The sequence below is a fragment of the Dipodomys spectabilis genome, unplaced genomic scaffold (genome assembly GCF_019054845.1).
Source record: "Dipodomys spectabilis isolate Male_0828 unplaced genomic scaffold, ASM1905484v1 ptg000046l, whole genome shotgun sequence".
In the NCBI taxonomy this organism is placed as follows: Eukaryota; Metazoa; Chordata; class Mammalia; order Rodentia; family Heteromyidae; genus Dipodomys; species Dipodomys spectabilis.
The window spans coordinates 465,757-484,582 of NW_024870723.1; the positions used below are offsets into that span (position 1 = coordinate 465,757).

General features: G+C 49.8%; 1 protein-coding gene across 1 annotated transcript in view; it reads left to right on the forward strand.

Annotated features, from left to right (window-relative positions):
- The window catches only part of Col27a1 (collagen type XXVII alpha 1 chain), a 131,611-nt gene extending 120,730 nt beyond the window's left edge, over positions 1 to 10,881 (forward strand). The window contains exons 51-64 of the mRNA XM_042678649.1: positions 96 to 203; positions 886 to 993; positions 3,264 to 3,317; positions 3,787 to 3,849; positions 4,174 to 4,227; positions 4,352 to 4,387; positions 4,488 to 4,505; positions 4,729 to 4,764; positions 5,077 to 5,103; positions 6,908 to 6,973; positions 8,041 to 8,209; positions 8,605 to 8,714; positions 9,191 to 9,409; positions 10,107 to 10,881. Coding sequence (XP_042534583.1) covers positions 96 to 203; positions 886 to 993; positions 3,264 to 3,317; positions 3,787 to 3,849; positions 4,174 to 4,227; positions 4,352 to 4,387; positions 4,488 to 4,505; positions 4,729 to 4,764; positions 5,077 to 5,103; positions 6,908 to 6,973; positions 8,041 to 8,209; positions 8,605 to 8,714; positions 9,191 to 9,409; positions 10,107 to 10,253 — 1,215 coding nt within the window. The 3' untranslated portion in view covers positions 10,254 to 10,881. The remainder of the gene's footprint in view (positions 1 to 95; positions 204 to 885; positions 994 to 3,263; positions 3,318 to 3,786; positions 3,850 to 4,173; positions 4,228 to 4,351; positions 4,388 to 4,487; positions 4,506 to 4,728; positions 4,765 to 5,076; positions 5,104 to 6,907; positions 6,974 to 8,040; positions 8,210 to 8,604; positions 8,715 to 9,190; positions 9,410 to 10,106) is intronic.
- The last annotated feature ends 7,945 nt before the right edge of the window (positions 10,882 to 18,826 follow it).

Consider the following 18,826-nt stretch of genomic DNA (forward strand, 5'->3'; position numbering starts at 1 on the left):
CAGCTGCCTTCATGGCTGCCTGTTTCCTGAAGCACAAAAGACTTCCCTTTCCCTCCCTCCCACACACGCACACCTTTCGCCTACTTCCTTCACAGGGAGCGCAAGGAGATGATGGGGACCCTGGCCCCCTGGGTCCTGCTGGGAGGAGAGGAAACCCAGGAGTCGCTGGCTTGCCTGGCGCACAGGGGCCCCCAGGATTCAAGGTCAGACTCTGCTTCATCACTTACCACCCTTTCTGCCTTGGGAGGGATGATAAGGGTGCTGATTCTTGAAGCACCCATCTCCCAGGGCCTGTGTGAAAATGGACCCCACGCCGTGGACTTTTCTCAGGGGCTGTGCCCCAATCTTGCCCCAGACTTGAAGAATGGTTATCCTAGAAGCCAGCCACTGTTCCTAAGTTGTCCACAGGCGCCCTCTCTTGGGCATTTATGGAACTGCAGGTGGCTTGCTTGCCCCTAGCCTGTTAGAAAGCTTCCTTGAACTCCTGGTGCAAGAGGCTGCTTTGAACCAGGATTGAACCCTGAAGAGAAGATGTAGGTGAAGGACTTGAACTGGAGATCCAGTTGGGGAAAGGTTGAAACCATTTGTAAGTACAGCAGGAGGAGGGGCAGGTAGCATTTGGCCTTGCAAAGATTTGACAGCTGGGAGGAGCAATGTGAGGAGCAGTTACACCTAAGTGGTGTATTGGGAGGCCAAGCGGGAGAGAAGAGGGGATGCCAGAGTCAGAAATGGAGCCTCTCGGGACTCATATTAGCCTACCACCCCCTCAGGCCTCCCCATCCCGAGATCTGGAGGGCCCCTGTAGAATTTCTTCTCTGTTGTTCCTAGGCCCCCTCCCTCTGCTCCACCCCCAACAAGCTGGTAATTTGGGTGTCTTTCTTTAAGGGTGAAAGTGGATTACCTGGGCAGCTGGGTCCTCCTGGTAAACGAGGGACAGAGGGCGGAATGGGTCTTCCTGGAAGCCAGGGGGAGCCTGGATCCAAAGGGCAGCCGGTGAGTGAATCCTGGACATACACATGCTCCCACACTCAAGCATACACCCACAGGCACACACAGACACACTGACCAGACCCACCACACACATGCAGATGAACACACAAACAAAACACTCACGTTCATACATGTAAATGCAGACTGAGAAGCCACTTATCCAACAGAGTCGTAAACCAGCTACTGTTCACCCTCCCCTGAATGGAGTGGTGGGAGGGATGCATTCCTTCAGGACAGGAGAGGACCATGGCCAAAGGACCACAGCCAGAATCCAGACTCTGTGCACTTCTGAATGGTGGTCCTGGTCACATTGCCTTCCTCCTTGCTTCTCTCCCAAGGACTCTCTGCACCTTTACAACCAGAAGAATAGGGAACAAAGAACAGAAGGGAAAATAGAAAAAAAAACTAGTAACTGCCTCAGTTGCCCCAACTTCAAACAGATTTTTAATTTAAATATCTGAAAAAGCAAAACCCAACTATACACTGCCTCAAGAAACCTACTTTAAATATAAAATGGCAAATAAGATGGAGAGAAGCTATGGAGGAAGATACTCTATGCTAACACTCATCAAAGGAAGCCAGGAAGTGTGCTCAATATCAGAAAAGAAAGAAGAAGGCAAGTAGAGAAGAAAAGACTATGAACATAATAAAGAAGATCATTTCATAATGATAAAGATCTTAAGCAGAAATTGGTAGAACTACAAGGAGAAATGGGTAACTAGAACTACAGTTGGAGAAGCCAGTCCATCTCTGTCAGTCATGGGTGGAAGATCAGTAAGAATATAGAAGACTCAAATACCACCACTACCAATGGGACGGGACCTACCTGATTCTGTAGCACATGGGGTCCCATGTCAGCAGGGTGCAGGTACCCTTCACATGCATGGAAAATACATGCCAGGATGGAACAGATGTGGGGCTTTAAAAGACACAGTCTTAATAAACTCATAAATGATTCAAGTACACAAAGGATCATAATGAGACAAAAAGATCAAAATCACGGTTTAGAATGTCATGAAGGTCTAAATGACCACAAGTAAAGAAGTTGAAAGGGTGATCGCTATTTTGGATTGAAAGAAAGTAATAACATAGTATGTCAAAATGGATGGATGTCACTCCTGCATCTGTTTAGGACACAAATCAACAGAATAAAGAAACTAATGAAGATCAGACATTTTTTTCAATCAAAGAAAATGATAAGCAAAAGGAAAGGTTGGTCTCTTTGAGGAGATTAATAGAAACTGATAAACCTCTAACCTCCAGATTTCTTGGTGAAAAAAATGAAAATATATAAATTCCTAATATTAGAGATGAGATAGATGGTATTTACCACTAAAGATAATACACATATTGAAAGCATAATAAGCTGTGTGCCAATGGCTCACACCTGTAACCCTAGCTACACAGGAGGCTGAGATCTGAAGATCACAGTTCAAAGCCAGCCCCAGCAGGAAAGATCATGAAATTCTTATCTCCAATTAACGAGCAATAAGCCAGAAGTAGAGCTGTGTCACAAGTAGTAGAGTACTAGCCTTGAGCAGAAAAGGCTCAGGAATAGTCCACAGGCCTTGAGTTCAAACCCCAGGACCAGCACCAAAAGAAAAAAAGGATGCTAGAGCAAGATCAAGTAGAATGTAATAATGGTATCATATTTGAAAATATTAAATAATACTGATAAACTGAAAAAGAAAAGCCACATAGTCAGACAATGCTGGAAAAGCACTTGACAAAGATCCAGTTCCATTTCTGACTTTTAAAAATTCTCACTGGGCATAGTGGTTCATGCCTGTAATCCTTGCTACTCAAGAGGCTGAGATCTGAGGATCATAGTTCAAAGGCAGCCTGGGGAATTAACCACCCCAAATCCAGAAGTAGAGCTGTGGCTCAAAAAGTAGAGTACCAGTCTTGAGCAAAACAAGCTAAGGGACAGCACACAAGTCCCAAGTTCAAGATCTAGTACTAGCACAAATTTTAAAAAGAAAAGAAAAGAAACTCAGCAAATGAAGTATAGAAGGAATTTAGCAAGGAACCTGGGTGGAACTCCCACAGAAGTTTAGAAAGCAACACTGTACAATACCATTTAAAAAAAAATGCATAGAGATCCACCTGATATTCGGTTCACAATAGCAGAGCTCTGCTCCTACAGAGCAGCCCCGAGGAGTCCCTGAGCTGGGTACTGCCTGCTCATCCAGCAGAGGGCGCCAATTCCTGTCTGCTCAGCACCCTCTGGGGCCCGGCTCCACTCACCCCTTCTCATCTTGTTCTCCCTGCAGGGCAACTCTGGTGAGATGGGCTTTCCAGGAGTGGCTGGCCTGTTTGGACCCAAGGTACCAACTCCTGCCTCTCCGCCCCCCCCCCACCCCCGTGTTTCTGTGGAGTCTCGTCCATTACCCTCATCCATTCATTGGTTCATTTCCAAAGTCTTGATGGAGCCCCGGTGTTGGGCCGGCAGCAGGGTGCGCTCCGTGAAGGCGCTCAGCCAGCTCCACCCTTTCCCTGCTCTGCGTCATTGTGTCTCCAAGCCTCAGTTTCAGACCCAGTAAAATGTAGAGAATAGCAGTTGAGGATTGTTGAGAAATCAGGACCAGGGCTGTATACCATCTTGTACCCAGCTGGCACATAGCTGGAGCCCAACTGCTAAACAATTGGGGCTTTTGTTGCTCTTCCTGGGGCCTCAGGTAAGGCCATTCTTGACTGGGAGGATGCAGGTCCACCAGAGCCTAGGTGTAAGGGGGGGCTCCTGGCCTTTGCCCAGTGGTCATCTAGACATAGACAGCATACCTGTGTTTTCCACAGGGACCCCCTGGAGACATTGGCTTCAAAGGCATCCAAGGCCCTCGTGGGCCTCCCGGCTTGATGGTGAGTCCTCTCCGGTCCCAACAGCGACAGGTGCCCAGGCCCAAGGCAGATGCCTGTCCTCCTCCTCCTCCTTCACTCTCTTTCCACATCACAGTGGCCCCCCCCGACCTCGCGTGTGCCATCCCTTCCAGCCTGATACCGCTCTCCCTCCTTTCCCCCTCCTTCCCTCATGCTCGTCTTAAAGCCCGGCCCCACACCTGGTCTCGCCCTGCATCGGGGGGCTCCCTTCGTTCCCTTGGGACACTCAGGCACTCTCCACCTCTGTCTCCGTGACTCTGTCCCCCCAGGCTTGGAGCAAGGACTCACAGCCTCTGTCTCCTTTAGGGAAAGGAAGGCATCATTGGGCCCCTTGGAATTCTGGGACCTTCAGGACTCCCGGTATGTACAAGGAGAAGATAGCTGGGACCCTTGGTCTTCCCAGTTCAGTGTCTCTGTGATGCTGGGCTAGGCTGAGCCTCGGTTTCCCCTCGATTCCCATCTCATGGGCTGTGGTTTGTTGCAGGGTCCGAAGGGTGACAAAGGCAGCAGAGGGGACTGGGTGAGTGGCGGGGCTGCGGGGTGGGACAGTGCTGTGGGTGAGGGAGGGCCCTGCCGTGGATAGGCCCCTGATTCTCGGTCCTCCTTCTGTCTCTCTCCAGGGACTACAAGGCCCACGGGTGAGTGGCCCGGGGTGTGAGGGCTGGGGTGGGGGAAGGGCTGGAGGACACCTGGGGTCTCATTCCTGTGGTTTCTGATGTCCTTGGCATGCTCGGGGCCCTTTTGTGCCACCACTGTCCTGGGTGCTAGGCAGCCTGAAGAGAGCCAGGGCGGGCATGGGAGGGAGGGTAGGAGGCCCCAGCTGTCCCGGTCTCACTAGTCTCTTCCTGTCTCTCTCTCCAGGGTCCTCCCGGCCCCAGAGGGCAGCCTGGCCCACCGGTAGGTCGACTTCATACTGGGCACTGTGAGCTCCCTGGGGAGAAGGTGACCCCCTATGAATGGGACCCCAGCTTTGCGGGGGGAAGCAGCCTGAGAGGACCCACATGCTCCTACCAGTCCTCAGACTTCGAAGAGCACAGTCTACTTTTGGGATTGGGGGAGGGGAGGGGGGGAGAGCAGGCAGCTGAGCCTTGGGGGAGCCAAGACCAGCTCGAGAGCACTGTTTGTATGCGACAGCCCCTCCAGATTCCTGACACTCCAAGTCTACAGCACCCCACCTCCATCCACACTGACTTCTGTCTTCTTTCACAGGGCCCTCCAGGGCAGACCGTCCTTTTTGTAAGTTGGAGAATATTCTCTTAGGTCTATTTGGGGTGGAAAGGGAGGCCCGGGCAGTAGGAGAAGCAGCTGAGGCTCCTCTGGCCACAGTGACTAAGACTCCAAATGCATTTGGGGTACACATGTCCTTTTGTCCCTAGAGGAGAGGCTGTGGGGAGGAGGCTGGAAGTTGTTTTCTGCTTAGTCCCCACCCAGGGGCTATACACAGATCTCTCTGCCTGCAGTTCTGAGACAGTCCTTGCTACAATGCAGCTATATGGATGTAGACATAGATGCAGATATACTAGTGTACACTTCGTACAGAAGCAAGGAGGTTGCACCGGGGTATTTCTGCCCCTGCCCCTGTGTACTTGGATCGCACACTCACCTCTCTTCCTAAGTGGAATTTACCAAGTGCTCACTGAACATCAGACTCCACGATAAGCGCTTCTCTTGTGTGAAGTCCCGTCTTCCACACATCACTTCTTGGCCCATTGTGCAGACCAGACCTGAGACAGAACTGGGCCTGGTGTCGTTAGGAAGTGGCCAGCTGGGATTTGGCCCTGCCCAGTTCTTCCAGAGTCCCTCTCTGGAGCCCAATCCCAGGACAGTTCTGCGTGATCTCAGCAAGCCTGAGACCAGGCCTCTGCTGAGCCCAACACGGGGTTAGAGATCAAGGGCATGGCATGGGAGACCAGGCCAACGTGAGCCAGAGGAGAAGCCTGCGGACGTGGAGAAGTTATGGCACTGCTGATATCAACAGGACACAAGCAGGCATTGCTTCTAGCAGTCAGACAGCCCTGCAGTGGCAGATGGGGGCACACTCCTAGCCTCTAACCACAGGGATGGAGTAGCACCCCACTCTCTAGTTGTAACAATCAGGACTGTTCCCAAGTATTGGTAAATATCCTCTGGGGGCATTGTCACCTCCAGGAGAAGAGCTCTGGTCAAGGAGGTCATTCCTCAGAGGGAGGAAGAATTTTCCAGGCAATGGAACAGCCTTCTAAGGGTCCGATGGCTGTTACATGCTCTGTCCCTGAGTGCTATGCTTAAGAAGTTAGCGTAAGCCTGGATAGTAAGCTCAGGGCTAGAGCACAAATAAGGGCAGGAGGGGCTCGGGCCTCAGACGAGGTCTGGTAACCATGTTGAGAAATTGGGACTTAATTCTGGGAGTACCAGGGAGCCCCTGAAGCACTAAGAGGAAGAAAGTGGCAGGATCAGCTGTAGCTTTGTAAGAGGAGAAACGAGTTCTACTCAGGGATTGTGTCTTGGCCAAGATCCTGCCATAGAAGAATGAGTGGAAGACTGGGGGCTTGAGCTAAAGTTCATATTTTCTAGGTCTGGGAAAACCTGAGGGGCCAAGTTATGCATCTAGCTCTTTTCTTTTCTCCCTTCCTTCCTTCCTTCCTTCCTTCCTTCCTTCCTTCCTTCCTTCCTTCCTTCCTTCCTTCCTTCCTTTTCTTTCTTTCTTTCTTTCTTTCTTTCTTTCTTTCTTTCTTTCTTTCTTTCTTTCTTTCTTTCTTTCTTTCTTTCTTTCTTTCTTTCTTTCTTTCTTTACTTGCTTGCTTGCTTGCTTTCAGTCAATCTTGACCCTGGAACTCAGGGCCTGGGCACTGTCCCTAAGCTTTCTTTGCACAAGGCTAGTGCTCTACCATGTTGAGCCATAGCCCAACTTCTGGTTTTCTGGAGATAAGAGTCTCACAAACTTTCCTGCCCAGGCTGGCTTCAAACCATGACTCTCAGATTGCAGCCTCCTGGGTGGCTAGGATTATAGGCGTGAGCCACCCACCTGCACCCAGCTCATCTTTTTGTTTTCCCTGTGCAGCAACGAGATGACCTTGGGGCAGCTTTCCAGACGTGGATGGACATGGATGGAGCACTCAGACCAGAGGTACCGCCAGGAGCTCTGCCCACATGGTATTCTTTCCTGGGAGAAATGGACCCTAATGGACACAGGAGGTCGATGCCATCAGACAGCTCTGATGGGGGTTATTTCTGGGACTCAGAACAAATGGGCAGCAGCAACAAATCCAAAGTCGTCCCAGGTCTTGTGATTCCCCCGGTCCTCTTAGATCTTGGGCTCTGGCTGGCCTGAGTCAGGGAGAGATGGTCACCTGGCCCCAGGGCCTGCAGCTGCTCTTCACAACCAACTCACAAGGAGGTCTGGGCCTGTCAGCTCTGCTCCAAGGCTCCAGGCAGAGAGGGGCCTTGTGTACTGTAATCCAGCCCCTGTCAAAGCCCCCTTTGCAATCTTGCAGCTTTCCTGCCATGGGGCGCTTCCTATCCCCAGCTAGATGTCCCACCTGGGCCCTATTTGTTCCCTGACAGTGCAGAAGAAAAGGCAGTCGACAGAGCCAGAGGGGAGGGAGACCAGTTGGGGGGAGGGGGGTGGAGTGAGGGGGAGAGTGTTTCCTTCCATGGCAGAGGCTCGGTGGACGGTCTGGTAATAGAACTCAGCAGAGATGATTTCTCACACACATCAAGAATGCCTACCAAGGGCCTCTGCCTTCTTCTCTCTCATCCATGGCCCTCATGGTGGTCTCATATCAGGGTAGGCCACACCAGAGAAGAGAACGCTGAGGCTGGTGGAGGAATCCTGGCCAGGCCTTTCAGAGGACATTGCCTAGCTCCCTTTGTGTGGGCCTAAGCAGCCTCGTGGGTGGTTGAAGACCTCTGACCACATGTACTTGTGCCCAGGTCCCAACCACCTCCAGCATGGTTTACTTAGTGCTGGCTTAGATAGAGTTCTGGTGCTGGGTCATCACATGCCAACCCCAGCGGGTCAGAGACTCCCAAAGGCTCTTCAGCTTTCTACCCAGAGGGACTCAGTCTTCCCAGCTATGAGCCTAGGGGCTCATAGGTTTCTCCCAGGTGGGAAAGACTTGGGGAAGCAAGAGTCTGGGGTATTGGCCTTCAATAGGACCAAAAGGGCTAACGGCCACAGCTCTCCTACAACAGGAGTACAGCTATTCTGACCATCTGGTGCTGGACCAGGGAGGGCAGATCTTCAAAACCTTACACTACCTCAGCAACCTCATCCAGAGCATTAAGACGCCCCTGGGTACCAAGGAGAACCCAGCCCGGGTCTGCCGGGACCTCATGGACTGTGAGCAGAAGATGGTGGATGGTAAAGTATCTGTAGGGGACTGAGGAGGGACATCCTTCCCTGGGGGTGGATGACAAGTCGGGTGGGCGAATTCCAGCGGGAGTGGGGACGGATCGAGTCTGAGATTTTTCAGTGCTCTTTGGCCAAGTTTGTGTCCCTAGGAAGACAGACACATGGGCCGTCAGTCATTCACCCAGCACATGCCACTGAACCCACCCCAGGGGCCATTAGAAAACTATGGGGAGCAGAGAGGAGAGGTCCCCTTTTTCCTTAATCCATTAACTCACATCCCTCACGGGCTTGATGTCCATGCCACTCCCAGCTTCAGGCCCGAGTGGGCTCAGCGGGTCACAGATACAGGCCTATCTACAGAGCGGAGTTTGGGCACCTCCCAGATGCACACGTTTGCCATGCAGGTACCTACTGGGTAGACCCTAATCTTGGCTGCTCCTCCGACACCATCGAAGTCTCCTGCAATTTCACACACGGTGGACAGACCTGTCTAAAGCCCATCACAGCCTCTAAGGTATCCACCCCTCCCCCCCTTCCCCCATATCACGGCGGATGGGCCCATGCCCAGCCCAGTTCTCTCCCAAGTCCCCCAAAGACCTACCTTCCTCCCACCGGGGAGGGAGGCTCCTACAGGCTCCATTATCTCCCAACAGCCTGTCCCACTGTTTGCTTCTAGAAGCTCCTGCCCACCCCATAGCCCTCAGGGACTCAGAATGGCTGAGAGCGCATCCTGGTTTCCTCTTAGCTTGGGCAGGAGCCTTTTCCTGATGTGGTCTCTAGACCCTGCTCAGCCCCAGTGCCAGCCACGTTGGGGAATGGAACGGGCCACAGTACTGAAGCTCTGGTTCTGGGGCTCAACAGCTGCTTCTTAATGACAAGGCTGTGAGTGCTGCCCACACAGACTCATTCCCTGTCTTCCCAGTGAGCAAACATTTAGGTATCCCCCCTCCACCCCCCCCCCCCGCCCCCTCCACCTGTGTCTTCCCATAGGTGGAGTTTGCTGTCAGCCGGGTCCAAATGAATTTTCTGCACTTGCTGAGCTCCGAGGTGACCCAACACATCACCATCCACTGCCTTAACCTAACGGTGTGGCAGGAGGGCCCAGGGCACTCCCTGGCCAAGCAGGCCGTGCGCTTTCGGGCCTGGAATGGGCAGATCTTTGAAGCCGGGGGTCAGTTCAGGCCGGAAGTGTCTGTGGATGGCTGCAAGGTAACTGTTAGAGCCCTGGATGGATTGGCCCCTCACTTGGGAAGCTTTGCCTTCTGTATGTAAAATTCTAGCTAACAGAAGGAAGGGGGACATGGTCAAAAAAGAAATATACTCATCCAGTATGTACTCAAGCAGTAACCCCTCTTGACATTACTTTTATAATCATAACAGTAAAAGTAAATAAGAGAGAGAAAGAAGAAAGGAAGGAAGGAAGAGGGAGAAGGAAGGAAAGAAGGGAGGGAAGGGAAGAAGTCTGCCAGGTGCCTGTGGCTCCTGCCTGTCACCATAGCTACTTGGGAGGCTGAGATGGCATCTTCATTGGAAGCCAACCCAAGCATACAGATCTGAGGGAGTCATATCCCCATTTTTCTAGCAAAAACCTTCCCAGAGGGGTGATATTGCCTAAAAGGAATGATCCTTTTATTATCTTTTTAAAATATTCTAGCTCTACATTAGCATGGTGTATGTAATTTTTACCCTCATGTAATGATCTCATTAGAATTGGTTTTCTCAGAAAGTTGTTCTGGACCCTTCTAAGCTGGTGAATAATAACATGGACACCATCTTCAGGTGTCATTGCTGCTGTGGAATGCAGCATCATTAAAACCTGGCTGGGGGGTGGGGAGTGACGTAGAGATAATGGCAAAGCATCCACAGAACCTGAGGAGAGCATGCACACTCTTTCTTCGACCTGCAGGTTCACGATGGCCGCTGGCACCAGACACACTTCACCTTCAGGACCCAGGACCCCCAGCAGTTACCCATTGTCAGCGTGGACAACCTCCCTCCCGCCTCATCCGGGAAGCAGTATCGCCTCGAAGTTGGACCTGCGTGCTTCCTCTGACCTCTGACGTCTGGGTGCCTCTAGGCCTTCTGGGGAAGGAAAGAGAATAAGAGGCAAGAGCAGGGCCCCTCTGCCTTCTGGGGAGGTTCCAGCTGCAATCTTCTCAGTAGGAATGGGTGGGGAGCAGCAGGCCCTGGGCTGGGCTTGGGAACAACTGATCCTCATGTAGCCCCCCCAAAGAACCAGCCAGAACAAGTTGAGCTGCAGCCCATCTGTGCCCCTCCACCTATCTCCCAGCTCCAAAGCCGTCCCCGCCCTCCCGGCTCCCTCCCCAAAGAGCCCCATGCTGGAGCTGGCTTGAGGGAAGGTGGTAACTTGTCAGCTGGTCCCTGCCAGGGAGCTTTTGATGTGCAATATTAGAAAAGGAGACATGGAAAAAAAGAGAGAGAGAGAAAAGAAGTATATATATATATATAGTAAGATATGTTATTTAAACAAACAGATGTGTTACTATTTTTTTTCACCTGGGAGAGAGATACAGAAGAGAAGAGCAGTGAGGGGGAGGGGAGAGGTAGGTGGTAAGGGAGGACGCAAGATGGGGCTGGGGTACCCAGGCCAAGTTACCTCCCACTGTGAATTCGCTGGTGCTCACAATCATCTTGTGTAGTATATGTAATTGTGTTTTTAAGGAAAAACAAAAAGAAGAAAAACTCTATTTAAGATTCTGAAGGTGCTACTATTTTTGCCAGAGACTTTGATAGTGGGCATTCATCTACATCTTTCTTCCTCCTCCAAATGACCAAGATTGGGGAAGTTCTCATTTGCCTAGCATGGCCCATCCACTAAGCAAAGCGGGGGGAGAGGGGATGAAAAGAAGAAAAAGTAAGCAGAATGCACAACAAAACAAAAAGTCTATCTGAAACAGGAAGTCAGAAGTCGAGCACTCTCCTGTTACCTTATGGACTTTAACATGACTCTCCTTTGATGGAGCATTTAGTCTTCATCTTTGGTCAAGTGGTTTCGGAGTGCTGGGCTTGTCCTGGAAGGCCTCGTGACCTACATAGAAGAGAAGCCTTGAAGTTGAAGAATCGAGTTCCAAAAGCAGCAAGAGGTCAGAGCCAGCCTTGGAGGCAGAATGTAAATACTGAACCACATCAGGCCAGGTCCTGCCTCGGGAACTCCACCCCTGCAAACGCTGTCTACCTTCTTGCCTTCAACCCATGTCATGGCCCATCATGTTCTGCCTGCCAGTGACAATCAGTGTGATCAGAATTGTCACGTGTCATGGAACAAAGGAAACCTGAGTTTGGATTTTTGAAGTTATTTTTTAACTATGGACTTATTTTTCTAGAAGGGGAAAGTGTCTGTGAAAGTCTCTGTGTATTTCTAAGGTTGTGTCTCTTTGGGAATTGGATATTATTTTCACTATTTAATGCTTCGCCCTGGCCTGCCCTTCCTACCACCTCTGTACCCCACCTGCCACCCCAATCTGAGCGCTCTCCAGGAAAGGGCATGTTTGTCCTAGCAGCTTAAGCTCATCTCGGCAGTGTCCCTTCAGCTGCCAGTCTTCCCTCAGCCTCCCTCATTCTGGATTCTTCCATGTGCTCGTTTGTTTCTGTCCCTATGTCACTGTGTTCAAACCCAGTGGGTTCCCTTTCTTTTTTCCCTTTCTGGGTTTTAAATAAATACTTAAAACTGAGGCAAAGGAACGACGTGTGTGGGGTCCCCTGCTTCTTTGTAAAGCTTGCAGGCAGTTTCTGGTAGGGTATGGCGGAGGGAAGATGAGTGGAGGGTATTCAGTTCAAGCCAGGGCAAATATGGTGGGGCAATATTCCCTCCAAAACCCTCCTGCATCCCATAACCGTGGTGAGATTAGAACCCAGGACATCACACATGCCTAGCCATCATTCCACCACTGAGCCATACCCAGCTCTCTCTTTCAGTGTCCTTCTGATGGTGTCTCCAATCACTTTGGTTTTTGTTATTGTGGTGGTGGTTTTGTTGGTCGTGGCGTTTCAACCTCAAGGGCTTGGGCACTGTCCAGGAGCTCCTTTACTCAAGGTGAGTGCTCTACTACCAATTTCAGTTTTCTGGCAGTTAATTGGAGATAAGAGACTCACAGACTTTCCTGGCTGAGATGGCATTGAACCGTGATCCTCAGATCTTTGCCTCCTGAGTAGTTAGGAAGGCAGGCCTGAGCCACCGACGCCCACTTTGTTTTTATAAGGACACCAGTCATACTGGGTATGACCCACCCTAATGACCATATCTTCCCTTGATGGAGTGTGCATAGACTCTGTCTCCAAATAAGAAAACCCAGCAGTTCTTTATTATTGTACCTACTGTGAAATTCATATTAATGACATCTACCACACTCACAAGCTGTGTAGCTGTGGGACCACCCACCTTCCTGTCTTGTTTCCTAACATCTCACCCCATTTTGTAGTCACTTCCCAGTATGATATGTCTAAGATCACCCATGTTTTTCATGTATCAATACTTCATTTTTTATGGCTGAATAATAGTTCATTGTAGTCAAACAACTGAGCCCCAGTATATTAGAAGCTGCCATAAAATATGAACCAAGAAAGAGGCAGACAGAGCCAACACCACACAGCGTGCAATTGTCTGTAGACTTATTGACAGAAGTATGGTACCGGTACCAGCCCAACTGGTCCCTCTGGATCAGAAGGAAGGGCATTAGGGAAAAAGTGACTTCACCCAAGCTGTCAAGCACTCCCCTCACAGGATCCACACACCATTGTAATGGTACTGTTGATAGTTTGCTGGGAAACACTGCAGGGAAAACTGAAGGGTCACTCATGGAAGGACAGTCATGGAAGTCATAGTTCAAGATGGCTGTGCTCATGTCAAGCGGAATCCATACACAAAATAGACCACACTTTATCCATTCATTGGGAGGAAGACAGCTGGCCCATGGCAAGGCCTGTGCTATACCATAGAGCCACACCACCACTCCTTTTGCTTTCAGATGGGTTCTCTTACTAGCTTGCCTTAGGCTGGCCTTGAGCGATATCCTAACATCTTATGCTGTCTCCTAAGTAGCTGGGATTACAGGTATTCACCACACACCAACCCTAGCCCGTGAGATTCTTGAGCAAAGTCACCGTGGCACCTGCCAAAGAAGAAGTACAAGAGCACAAGTCTGTGGGACTGGGTTGTCAGGATAGGAAAATAAAACACAGAACACCCAGGTAAATTTTAATTTCAGACAATAGTGCAATATTTGTGATGTATCTAAACTGAAACAATGTAGTTTATGTGCAATTTGATAGCTGTGTCTCAGGCACCCAGATCTCCTGATCCTGGTTTGGTTCATATCTCTGTGTTCCTTCAATCTGCTCCTTCCTGGGATCACAGAGTGAATCAGAACTTTTCTGCTTTCTCCTATAGAAGAACACAAATCACCACAGTTGTGTTCACACCCAAGACCGAGGTGTGTGGTCCCTGTGGGGAGGGTGCTTGACTCTTGGATGTTAGCTTGCAAAACCTGCGCTGAGTTTTCAGCAATTCAGGCCTGTTCTCTGTGTCAAGTAGTGAGGGACACTAGGATTCCCACCCTAGGCCATGAGCTCTGCAGCCACCCTGCCAAGGCCCAGAGAGCCCTGTAGCCCTAGGGGAAGACAAGGCCAAGCTGTAACTCAATCCCAAGACTGCAGACAACATCGGTCAGCACCTTAGACTCAGATCAGAAGTGACAGCTCCCACAGGCTTGATAAACCAGTTCCCAGCTTCACCCCAGCCCATGGAACCACAAACCCCAATGATGGTATGTTGACATCCCACCTCCCCAGAGGCCCCAGCAAACATGGCTCTGTTTCCTAAGGCTGGAAAATGATTTCCCAGGAATGGAAAGGGTAAACAAGTTAAAACTTGAGAATGGGGAATAAGGATATTCTTTTTTATTTCTTTAGTCATCAGTTATGGAGATAACCCACCCATTTCCTGAAACATTTCCTGAGATTACTATGCCGTAGTGGGTACCCCAAAAGATATCCAGCTGTTTCTGTTGCTTCCCTTTTTGTGTCAATGGGAAATTCACATCCAAGTCTATTTGTTCTGTAGAAAGCTTCTCAAGGCATCGTCAAAGATTGCCCATGTGCCTCTCATCTTCATGTTCCCGATGCCCGTCCATTGGGCATGTCAAGCAGTAGGGGATGCTGGGGTACCAACCTTGCTAACAGTGCATGCTCACAGCTCTAAGTCTGGAGGATGCTGTTGGAAGGGTGGGGCCTGGACTGCTGCATTCTGGGAATGCAAGGTGCTCACTCTAGGTTGTGGGGCAAGATGGCGGCACAAGCCAGAGAGCAGGATAAGCCTCAGGGATGCATGGAAGAACAGGAGCTGAACTCTCTACTTGAGTCAGGCTGCCAGGGGACTTGGAGCAGAGCTGTTCAGGTAGCCTTTGGCTGAGCTTTGGGCACAGATTGGTGGTCTTCTCCTCCACCAGAGCTCAGAGAAGCCCCTGCAGATGGGTTTGGCAGCCACAGGGGCATGAGAGAGATGGCAGGCAGGTGCTGGAGCTCAAGAGCAAGAGGGGCTGTGTCAAAGCGGTGGCACTCACACCACCACCTAGCCCGATCTCTGACCAGGACAGTGAAGGACCCTGGAGCTGGGCCACTTCATTTCCGGTAGCCATAGCTGGCAGGCTCTTTGGTACAGAAGGCCACTCTCCCTATACTGGCAGCGTTCGCGGACTCCTGTTTCACAATGAGTGTCAGGAAGGAGGTGGAGTGGATGTCCCCACTGGGCCAGCTCCAGGGGAAAGCCAGGGCCCTGTGTGTGCTCTGTCCACAGTGGGTCACTTCCAGCCGTGCCAGTCCCACCCACAATGACAAGCACTACGGTAACGGGAAAAGGAGAGGGGTGAGAGGCTGGCAGGTGAATTCCAGCGTAGCGCAGGGCCCAGACAGCTGAGTCAGCTTCTCCCTCTGGGCCTCAGTTTCTCCCTCTGCCAAATGAGGATGGTATGTCCTGTTGTGCCAGCCACAGGAGGGGCTACTGTTCCTTAGTGTGGTAACATATGGGATGGAATATTAGTTGCATTTTGATGTATGACATTCAGAGTCAGCCTAGTGCTGACTCTGTGGCTCATGCCTGTGATCCCTGCTACTCAGGAGGCTGAGAACGAAGGATCATGGCTTAAAGCCATATCAGGTAGAAAGTCTATGAGACTCCAACAAACCATCAAAAAGCCAAAATGAATCCAGCGCCAGTAGCTCCTACCTACTCAAGTCTGAGGACTGCGATTCACAGCCAGCCTAGACAAGATCCATGAGACTCTTAATTTCCATTAACCTACAAAGTAAAAAAGAAAAGCCAAAAGTAGAATTGTGACTCAGGTGGTAGAGCACTAGCCTTGAGGTCTGAGATCCTGGTTTGAAGCCAGCCCGGGCAGGAAACTCTGTGAAACTTTTATCTAATTCAAGCTCCAGGACTGACAAAAACAAAAGAAAGGAAAGAATGAAAGGAAGGAAGGAAGAAAGAGAGAGAGAGAAAGATAAAAAGAGAGAGAGAGAAAGAGAGAGAGAGAGAGAGAAGAAATCCGGTGGCCTGTGGCTCAGCCTGATAATAGCATTCTGAGCAATGATGGTGTCAGATTCTTGCCCAGACCATGAGTCTGGCTGAGTGCTCCACGCCATCGGCCTTGTCACCTCCACACACAACCTAAGATACACATGCCACAAGGCTGGGTTCTCAGACAGGAGAGTTGAAACCCAACAAAGTTGCATCATCATTGCCCAAGATTACGGAACAGGATGTGAACTTGAGCAAACCTTGTTTTGTGTGTATTATTTCCCCAGCCCCTGTCAGAGTTCCTAGTTAGAACCACTGGTGTTTTTTCATGGCTGCTGAGATAAAAGAAGATTCAGTCTCCAGACAAGGAGCCCAGCCCCTCCTGGCTGCAGAGCTGACTCAGCTCTCTGCTGTGCGGCCTTTCCGGCTCACGTCATCTCTCTGAGCCACTTGTTACCACTGAAGTACATAACAAGTGCAGGCATCTACCTGGCTTTCTCGGCCCCCTGACCAAGGTGGTGTATGATTGATGGTGACAATTGCTCTTATCATGGGACCTCCAAAAGAACGAATTTCTTCTGTCTTATCAACATTTCATAAACATGAACAATGCAGTGAAGTCAGTCCAATTCTTATCTCCCTTTCCAGAGAGAAGTTAAGTACACATAGCCAGGAGAGTGCACTTTACCACCCACGCTCAACTAGCCTATGAGAATGTTGCCCCCCCTTCCTTCCTTCCTTCCTTCCTTCCTTCCTTCCTTCCTTCCTTCCTTCCTTCCTTCCTTCTCTTCCTTTCTTTTCTTTTTTGTTGGTTGTGGGGCTTGAACTCAGGGCCTGGACACTACCCTGAGCTCTCTTGCTCAAGGAGAATACTCAACCACTTTGAGCCATGCACTCTTCCAGTTTTGGGTGGTTAATTGGAGATAAGAGACTCATGGACTTTCCTGCTGGCTTTGAACCATGATCCTCAGATCTCAGCCTCCTGAGTAGTAGGATTACAGGCATGAGCTACAGGTACCCAACTTCCTGTCTCTTTCTTTCTGACCAGCTTTTGACATTGTACCAGGGTCAGATGGAGAGACAGGATAGAAGGGGCTGGCTAAGAATTTCAATCTACATTGGTGCTGGAGCATCCTAGAAATGTAAGGGAGCTGGGAAGATTTTGAGGGAGCTCTTGGAGACACCACCTGGCTAGCATATTGGTTGAAAAGTGAGGAAACAACCCCCCCACCCCCAGCATGAGTGACAGAAAGTGGGAGGAGGGGAGCATAACACACCATTTGGGAGGAGTCTGAGGTTGGGCTGTTCATCGTTCCTCCAGCAGGCCATTCCCGCCTTTACAAATAGAATCCCTCGCAGACCACTGCTGCAAACACTTCAATGTTACAAAGTATGAAAATAAAGCAATCAAGCTGATCTTGTGAGAGTGGAGCACTTAAGTAGTTAGATCTCATGCTGGAGTTTCATCTGGCTCTGAGATGATCTTTGAATCTCACATTCAACCTTGCAAAATGTCATCAGATTCTCGCAGAGCACCTGGTCTCCCTGTCCATCCACGCATGCACTCGAGAGCTGTAGGAATGATTGAATACGTCCATATGCTTCTCCAAAGCCTGGTACGATGGTTGCAGAAGCTGCTGGGAAAGATTTCCTCAGCCTGTGCAGCAAGATCGCTGCCTTGCAGTAACTCAGAGAAAGCGGAGAGTTACTGCAGGAGAAGGATGGGTGAACACACTGAAACCATTGTCAATTCTCCTACCTCTAGGTAGCCCTGGGCCAGTGGCAGCATCTCTCACAAAGCGTGGGGATGAGGACATGCGGGTCTGAAGATTTGAGGATCATGTCAGATGTGCAGAATGGTTTCCCTGGGGCCCGGATAGTGCTGGCTGTGACAGAGGAGATTCGGACTGCGAGTCATTGCTGGCTGGAACCATGCCCTGAATATCTTTCTCCTTCTCTTCCCCTTTCCCCTCCCCCTCTCCCTGTACTCTGCTACCTTTACCAACACCATACATTTTCCCAAGCCTCAAATCAGAGCAGTGCAAAGTTAGAAATTATCTAGCAAAATTCACCTGGCCAAAAAAAAAGAAAGAAAAGAAAAGGAAGGAAAGAAATAGAAGTGAATGGAATAGAATAGAATAGAACAAAATGGAACCAAATAGGAAAAAAATAGAATTTCTAGTTCTGACAAGGACATGAAATTCACTTGTGCATCCCCAATTTGGGATACTTAAAATCGTGTTTTATTTAATTTGTCATCTTTTGCTTTCCCTGCTTGATCAATCTTATTGAGTTAGAATCCAGTTGTTTAAGTTCATCTCTAAGTTTATAACCCATACATCTGTGAGCATGTGCAGAGCATGCTTGTTGATGAATACTAAGTTGATTATACCTTTAAAGTAACATTAATAACATTACTGTGAAGTTTTATGTACAAGCTACTGTACCTCACGCACTGCATAGGTGGGTTATTTTAGAAGGGAATCTGTTGCCCCATGTTTACCAAAAGCAGAAAACATTGTTACAGTTGTAAGTTAGAATATAGCAGCAAGAAGAAACATTGCTCACACATTAAAATTCTAACTACAGTCACAAACCTATGGCTCATGCCTATAATGCTAGCCACTCAGGAAGCTGAGCTCTAAGGATGGTAGTTTGAAGCCAGCCTGGGCAGAAAAGTCTCCAGTGAACCAGCAAAAAAGCCAGAAGTAGAACTGTAGCTCAAGTGGCAGAGAGTGCTAGACTTGAGTGAAGTTAAGGGACAGAGCTCAGGCCCTGAGTTGAAGCCTCAGCACCAGCACCTATACATACAACTTTTTTTTTTCCCCCACCGTGGGACCTGAACTCTGGGCCTGGGCGCTGTCCTTGAGCTCTTCAGCTCAAGGCTAGTGCTCTACCACTTGAGCCATATTGCCACTTCCATTTCTTTTGGCTTATGTGGTGCTGAGGAATAGAACCCAGTGTCTCATGCATGCAAGGCAAGCACTCTACCACTGAGCCACCTTCATAGTCCCTATACATACAACTTCCTATATATACACTGCATGAGGACATGAAATATGACATGAATATGGCAAATGCATCGTAGTTATAGG